The sequence below is a fragment of the Martes martes genome, assembly GCF_963455335.1.
Source record: "Martes martes genome assembly, chromosome: 9".
In the NCBI taxonomy this organism is placed as follows: Eukaryota; Metazoa; Chordata; class Mammalia; order Carnivora; family Mustelidae; genus Martes; species Martes martes.
The window spans coordinates 102,224,334-102,232,862 of NC_137896.1; the positions used below are offsets into that span (position 1 = coordinate 102,224,334).

Sequence of the window (8,529 nt, forward strand, 5' to 3'; positions counted from 1 at the left end):
TTCTCGTCTGTCCCTGGTTTGGTGTGTGAGTTAGAATCACAGTCAGATTTCAGAAAATAATTCTTTCTATTGATGGGGAGCTGAGGGACAGAAGAACTGGTTTCACATGAGGGCATTAGTTGGCGCAGCTGAGCCTTCCCTTGGAGGGAGTCTCTACTACTAAAACTATTAGGGGAAAACTAGAAATTTCCAACTCTGTCTCTTTCTTGCATCTATATAAGGCAAATACCTTATTCTTGTGGGCTTTTTTCTTTAATTTATCCAAGCTTTCATTGAATGTCTGCTGTATACAATGCATTGGGTGGGGCACAAAAAGAACACAGAAGTTCTAAAAGAAGTTTATAGTCTAAGAAAGGAGGTAGATACATATGAAAATAACTCAAGGGAGCGAAAAGAAGAATGGGGAAAATGCTGAGTGTAGGCTAAGTCATTCATTAAGCTTCTCAAGAAGCACAAAGCAGAGGTGATTCCCCTGGCAGGTGTTTGGGTGGTAGCTGGCTAGGCTGACAACCACCGGTGTTCTCTATTGCAGAAGTCAAGATGGCCAAAGTTCCTGACCTTTTTGAAGACCTTCAGATCTTCAAAAAGGACCTGAAGAACCGTTACAGGTAGGAAATCAATTCTATCTCTTGTAATTTAATGAGGGGATCAAGGTATATTAGAATCTATCTAGCAGTTACAGTAACTAGCATGGAGCCAGACTGGCAGAGGTATAGAAATGCATCCTACCTCTCAAGTCAGGGCAGGTTCAGCAATGATCCAGAAAAAGTAAGCATCTTGCATGTTACACTGAGATGACACTGACAGGGAGACAGCCATTTTAGGGAAATTATTTTTATAGTCTCCTGAGTCCTAGTGAATTTCAGCATCTACTTAGACACAGCCTCAGTCAGGTTCACATGACCTGATACCGTAATGGGTTTTAATGGACTGCCAGAGAGAGAAACCAACTTCTGATCTGGATCTCAAACCTGGAAGAGGTAATGGCTCCACAGCAATTTGAGCCTGTGAATGTACATACACAGTCAAACCTCATTCAGACATAAGGGAAAGGTAAATGAATAAAATTAAAATTTATAGGATATGTTAAACAAACACGGTATTCCCATTACTAATACAAACTAGGCTATCAAAATGTTGCTGGATAGTTCCCAAGTATAAATTATTAAATCTGTTTTAGTGAATACATGAAAGCAATGTATAACACATGATTTATTTGGTTAAAATTAAATTAAATTAATTAAAATAAATTAAATTAAAATGAGGTGCTTCAAAAAGCATTTCTCTCTTGAGGAGGTTAACATTTTTCCCTGAAATTCAACTCCAGCTCTTCAACTTGTTAGCCCAGCCCCATTTTTGGAGTTAAAACACAGGTAAAGTTCAAGAGCAGTCCTGATGATTACTAATTCCAAATTAGCGAGGCACAAATTACTGCATATATGTCTGTATAAAAAGAAGTTCTTAATTTTCAAAGAGGACAGTAATGACTATGTGTGTGTTACCCAAAGCCAATGTGGTCATTAAAATACGTTGCCCAGTGACAGCAGAGATATAACAAACAGAATTACATTATCATTGTCTTGTTTGACAGTGAAAATGAAGAGTACAGTTCTGAAATTGACCATCTCTCTCTGAGTCAGGTAAGCAAATGACTGTAATTCTTATGGGATTGCTGTTCTTTTTATTATTAATATATAATGTATTGTTTCAGGGATACATTTCTGTGATTCATTAGTCTTATATAATACCCAGTGCTCATTACAACACATACCTTCCCCAGTGTCCATCACCCAGCCACCTTGTCCCCCCTCCCCCATCCCCTCCAGCAACCCTCAGTTTGTTTCCTAAGATTAAGAGTCTCTTATGGTTTGTCTCCCTCTCTGGTTTTGTCTTGTTTCATTTTTTCCTCTCTTCCCCTATGATCCTCTGCCTTGTTTCTTAAATTCCACATATAGGATTGCTATTCTTATGCAGTATTTTCTCTACCAGGAGAAAACAGCAATAGCTTGAATCCTAGAAGATTTTGTTTCGCCCTCACTAGAGGTTCAGATACATACATTTCTTCATCATAAGTGAGACCAACTGCCTCTCTACACTAATAGTTGATGACATTCTCCATGCTCAACAGATTTTCTAAGGGAAAGGTGGGAGGGAAATGGAGGGAAAGACAAGAGGGTTGAGGGTTGGGGGTGAGGGAAGAAGAGAGGGAATGCGGAGGAGAAGATGGATGAAATAGAGAGCATTCTCCCTAAATCTATTGGATAAAACTTCTACTGAAAGGGATCTCATTCAACAACCGTATGTAGCCCCTCAGTTTCCATTTTCCTTCCTCATAGAAATCCTTCTATGATGTGAGCTATGACCCACTTCATAAGGACTACATGTCTCTAAGAACCTCTGAAACCTCAAAGACATCTCAGCTTACCTTCAAGGAGGATGTGGTGATGGTGGCAGCCAACGGGAAGATTCTGAAGAAGAGACGGTTGAGTTTAAATCAATTCATCACTGATGATGACCTGGAAGTTATTACCAAGGATACAGAAGAAGGTAAGAGGTCAAGTGCAAATAATATCTTTGTTTTCCATTGTTAAGCAAATGGAGACAACAGAACACAGGAGAAAATAAAACCGAGATTCGAGTAACAAGAGGGCAACCAGGCATCGGTTTGGTGACTATAAGGAAAATTAATGTTGATCCTTCTGCAGTGGGGAGAGAGGACCAGTGACCCGAGTCTACAGAATACTTCCTCATGGGCTCATATTGTGGTCATATTGCAAAGGTCTGGTGACTTTTATCCTTATGGCAGAAAGCAGTTATAAACTGTTAGTGGGTGACCACTTAAAAGCTATATTCCTCCAGATAATAACTACGCCCCTTTGGGTAAGCTATTTAACCTTCTTGTGCTTTAGTCTCCTCTACTGTAAAATGGAGATAATCAGAGTCCCTACTTATTGTGAAGATTGAATGTGTCAATACTTGTAAGATCCTGGACTAGAATAATACTTAGTACCTAAATACCCAATAAATGTTAGGTATTGTCATTACTCCTCCTCCTCCTTACTACTACTACTACCTTTGTTAATACTACCAACACTGCTACTATATTAATGGCTGCATTATCTCTACACTTCACAACAATCTTACATTCTCATTTTACATAGGAGGAAACTAAGCTCAGTTACATAAGTCACATAGTATGTAAGTAGGAGAGCTTTACACCAAATTTAGTTCTGATTTTAACAGTCAGGTTTATTTTCCCATGCCTCTCCTGTATAAGTCTCTACATGAAACTAAACCAAACATTTTTTAAATAAGAACTTTTTAAGGTAACAGGTAAACACTAATACACATTCACCTAGAAAATAGGAAGATACAAGAAAATGTAAAAAAGAAAATAAAAACACTGAGAGTTTTGCCACTGCCAAGACTAGAGAAAAGAAGTATTTGATTAAGGGTCCATCAGCAAATTAAAGTCTTTTCAATGTACCTACACACATATAAACAAGCATTATTAGAATTATATGCAATTTTATATTCAGCTTCTTTCACTTAGCAATATATCAAGGGCATTATTTGGTACCAGGTTTTCAAATTATAAGTAATAAGTAATAATAATGAACATCCATACCAATAACATCCATATCATAATGTATGAGTAAAATTACTCAGAACGATGAGGATTTATGAAGCTGTTGTTATATACCACTGTCCAGAAAGGGGAGTAGACATTTAGACCTGTATCCTCAGGGACATATAATTCATTTTTTTCTCAGTGTATTCATTTGAAAAATGTAGATAGTGAATGCTAGCAGTCTCCCTATTTCCTTAAAAACCTTCAAACAACCAAAATGAGAATATTTAATAAATAATCTCTTTTTAAAAAATTACTCCCTGAGGAACTGAAGTTTAAAAAGAAGTGAGTAACCGTGAGGATAATCCTAGAAACCACTTCTGCTGATGGGGTGACTTCTCTTCTCTCTTGGTTTCTTCACCTGGATTAAAATATTCCTAATGTCCCTTCCATAGCTACTTCTGATACTTGTATTAGAGCAGATATATCATCTGTGTTTATACATAGACATTAATCTGAGCTTGTGTAATGGCTTTAGAAATCATGAAGCCCAGATCAGCAGCATACAACTTCCGTAGCAATGAAAAGTACAACTACATGAGGATTATCAAATCGCAATTCATTCTGAATGACAACCTCAATCAAAGTATAATTCAACAAACAGGAGGAAACTACCTCATGGCTGCCGCATTACAGAATCTGGATGATGCAGGTAAGTGGAGAGCGGTCATCCGCCCCTCCTCTTAGTTTTGCATTTCTTTCAAACTTTCTGCTTTCAAAATATAAACCTCTCTAGATTCCTAGCTTTGCACAATTCTTCTAGAATAGGATGAAGCACAACAACCCCCCAGTAAAATCCTGGCCAAGGACAGGAGCTTCAGCCAAATCAGGAAGCTCCACAAGAGAGACGTTTCCAGTCTTTGAGAACACTGAGTATAAAGCTTTCTGAGGAAGTATCTCCTTCAGTTCTCTCAGCTGTTCTTATCCTTGGTTTTAAAGATGAGGAAACGGACTCTCAGAAATATTAAATGACTTACCCAGATTTGCCCAGAAGCCAAAAAGGAGCAATCACTCTCCATTAGAAAGCCTGTTGTTCAAACTTACAAATAACACCAAACTAGAAAGAATCGTCATCTTTGAGAACATAGTTGTGAAGCAAAACATGCAATAAGCTGAGAATATGTTCTGGAGGATGAAATTTAGTGTCCAAGAAATTTCATCACACAAATCCAATTTCCATGGTGTACATATTTTAGCTTCAGGACATGTCCTCAGTATACAAAATTGGTTTCAGAACTCCAAAGAGGCTACTTTTTAATAAACAAACAGGGCTTTCTGGTTGGACATACTTCAGATAACATGCTTTCCACTCTATGACATTTACAAATTATTTTGTGCTGTATTTTCCTACTTAATATTATTTCACATAATTTCCCCCACATATTGAAATAGCATATATATTTGCCATGTATAATGACACTAGAATATTCAATCATGTTACTCTGCTGGTCTCTTGGGTTTACTCTAAGTAACTCTATTGCAAATATTGTTGTGTATATAATTTTTTCCCTATGAGGTTATTTCTTTGGATCATACCCCAGAAATGGAACTCCTGGATTCCTAGGGATAAATAATTATACAGCTCTTATTAAGCATTGTTCTCTAAGGAAAACAACTACTTTTCAGGAGTGTATCAGCTTCCCTAAATCCCTCCATTTTAGGTTATTATGAACCCATGAGCTCAAAAGTTGAGGGGTCTTATCCCATTAATGTAATTACAAGAGAGTCAACAAATAGGCCCCAAGGATTTATTCAACATAGAAAATTCCAGAGACACTAACCAAGTATTTACCTGCCTAGTAAATATGGCAGACATTATGAAGGATACAAAGATGTTTGGAATTCCATTCTGGTATTTACACCATAGTTGGAGACTTAAATACAGATACACACAGACACACACACACAATTTACATAACACTTGATTTCAATCATATACAACAGATTTACTTTCTTTTTTGCTTTTCTCTTTGACAGTGAAATTTGACATGGGGGCTTACACTTCAGAAGATTCTAAACTTCCCGTGACTCTAAGAATCTCAAAAACTCGGCTGTTTGTGAGTGCCCAAAATGAAGGTGAACCTGTATTGCTAAAGGTCAGTCATTCTCAGTCTCCAATTTACCTTCATTTATATCCCATATGTTTGTGAATGATATCAATAGGCAGATACCCCTAGCAGAGTAGCACAGTCCTCTTCTCTTCCTATCACAGTTTCTACCTGCCCACCCGCCCCACATGCTACTTCTCACCTATCCCCAGAGGCACTTCGAGGCAGGATCTATGAGAAAGTAAAATGGAGGTGGCCAGAGTAAATAAAAGGTAAATTCCCTTCTTCCTTCTTTTTCCTTACCCTGCCTGACCCTAGCCACCTCCCATCCCAGGGCATCCATTTATTCCACCCATCTTGAACCTTACTAACAATTACCATCTGACCTATATGATGGTAGGTATTAGGACAATAGGACCTGATTCCAAGATACTCAAGCCAACTAGGAGCAGAGAGGGTTAATCACCTGCCAATGGGCACAAAACAAAAAACAGGGAGCCAAGACTCAAACCCTGGCCTTTTGACTCCATTGCCTCTCTCTCTTCACCGGTGTCAGCATTACCCCTCCTCCCAGACCCATCTCCACTACCACCTCCCCCTCAAACATAGAGACACACACACGCCCACTATAGCCTTAGATGTTTACTCCTAAGTTACTGGTAAGTAGGTGACTCTTATTTAGTAAATGTATAATGCAGACCTCCAACTCCAACCAGGATTTTTGTAGGTGCATGTATTTCTCTACCTGGATCAAGTGAGGTAAAAGTGATGTCTGCAATCCAGGGCCATAGCTTCATTCATTAATTCATTCAACAGGCATTACTTATTGAGAGACTTCTATTTTTCAAACATAGTGCCAACAGCTATGTAGACCATGGTGAGCCAAAGTCCCCAGCCTCATAGAACTTGGTCTTCTTGGGGACACAGACAGTAGACAAGCCAAACACCAGCAAAAAGTACAAGATGCTGTAAAGCAAATAAATAGGGTGGTGATATAGAGAAAAATTGGAAAGTGCTTTTTACATAGAGTTCCCTGTGAGACGGGATCTGCTGGTAGGAAGGAGTATGATGCAAGAGGGCAGGTGAGGGATTCCAAAGAGAGGGATCTGAGTGCATCTAGGACCTAGAGCTTCACGAGTTTAAATGCCAGTTTCAGAAATCAACAGGAACACTCTAAAACTGGGGCACAAAAGAAGGAGGAAAGATAAGCAGAGGCTAGTGCTTGCAGACCCTTGCATTTGGGTTTCATTTGAGGTACAATGAAAAGGCATTAAAGGGTTTCAAATAGGGAAATGTCCTAACTTCATTTATATTTTCTAAAATGGAGACTAGATCAGCAGGAAGACAATGGAGAAAGCAAAGAGCCTAACTAGGTGGTAATGATAATAGTCATGGGAGTGGGAGTAGTGAGGCAGATAGAAATAAGTAGACAGAACTGGTTAGATTTCAGAGATAGAACCAACAGAAGGGAGGGGAGAAAATACATTTACTGAGATTGGAAAAAACTAGGAGAGGAATGGGTTTGGGAAATACATTCCTTGTTGCCATTGAAAACCCTTGTTGACAAGGAAAGCTCAAAAGGAAAATTAGTTGCTTCCGATTAAAAAGAACACAAAAGAAGCATCTCAAGTTGAAAGGTGAATTTCACTTTTCCATGAAAGTATTGTTATTCTATTCATACTCAAAAGTATAGTACAGCCTAAAAAGATACAATTGTCAAAAACTATATTGTAAGGAGTCAGCTGCTAATATACTTGGAAGTGGTGGGGAGGGTAAACTTTTAATTGTTGGCTTAAATATGGAGAAAAACATCTCTAATGTAAATTATTTTCCCTAAGATATGAACTGCACACTTAGTGGTCAAATGTTCAGAGGTCTCAATTGCTAGTGTTCCTGTTTTATGCAAAGTGCTTTCTGCTTATGAAGGTAGGACAAGAACAATGTTTTTACTCTACCTGCCATGATATAGTGAGACACTACTGTCATTGGCAATCCATGACTAATTTGGATTTCTTTCCAGTTAAGTAAGGAAATTAACTATTATGTGTAGACTGGGCCATACCTCTAATAGGCATGTAATAAATGCTTGCTGCATGAACAAATGAAAGAAGAATCTATATCATCATATTACAGAGTCAGTGTCCTAAAGTGCTGTATTTCCCACAAAGGCCAAATGTCCAGGGAGTGCACTTCAGTTCTTTGTCTGGAATCTTGTTCTCTAACATATCTCTGTTCTCTTTATCATAGGAGATGCCTGAGACACCCAAAACCATCAAAGATGAGACCAACCTTCTCTTCTTCTGGGAACGTCATGGCACAAAGAACTACTTCACATCAGTCGCCCAGCCAAAGTTGTTCATTGCCACACAGGAACGAAAACTGGTGCACATGGCAAGAGGGCAACCCTCTATCACTGACTTTCAGATACTGGAAACCCAAACTTGACTCTGGGGTCTACTTACTTGTGAAGTGTTGACAGTCCATATGTACTATGTACATGGAGGAGTCAAATCCTTTACTCTTAGTCACTTGCTGAGCATGTGCTGAGCCTTTGTAATTCCAAATGAATATTTACTCTCTTTGTAAGAGAGTGAGCAAGGTCTAATGCAAACAACACTAATATATAATGTTATTTGTTATTTAAGAACACCCTATACTTTGCAAACTAGCAATCAGTTTAATTATTATTCTTCATAACAATCTTGGGAGGACCGGGGCTACTGACTATGGCTACCAAAAAGATTCTACCCATATTACAGATTGGTTAAGTAACTGAGGCATTAGAAAACTAAATACCCACAACAGCAGTTGGAATGAGAAGCCATCCACCTAGGATCTCATTCCAACTGT

The 8,529-nt window shown here is 38.4% G+C and overlaps 1 protein-coding gene across 1 annotated transcript; it reads left to right on the forward strand.

Moving 5' to 3' along the window:
- Positions 1–540: 540 nt before the first annotated feature.
- On the forward strand, positions 541–8,124 carry IL1A (interleukin 1 alpha; the record flags this gene model as incomplete). Its single annotated transcript, XM_080813656.1, has 6 exons — positions 541–608; positions 1,592–1,640; positions 2,337–2,547; positions 4,110–4,283; positions 5,609–5,727; positions 7,927–8,124. 6 exons carry the CDS (start codon positions 541–543, stop codon positions 8,122–8,124), a joined length of 819 nt encoding a protein of 272 aa, XP_080669782.1.
- Between the last annotated feature and the right edge of the window lie 405 nt (positions 8,125–8,529).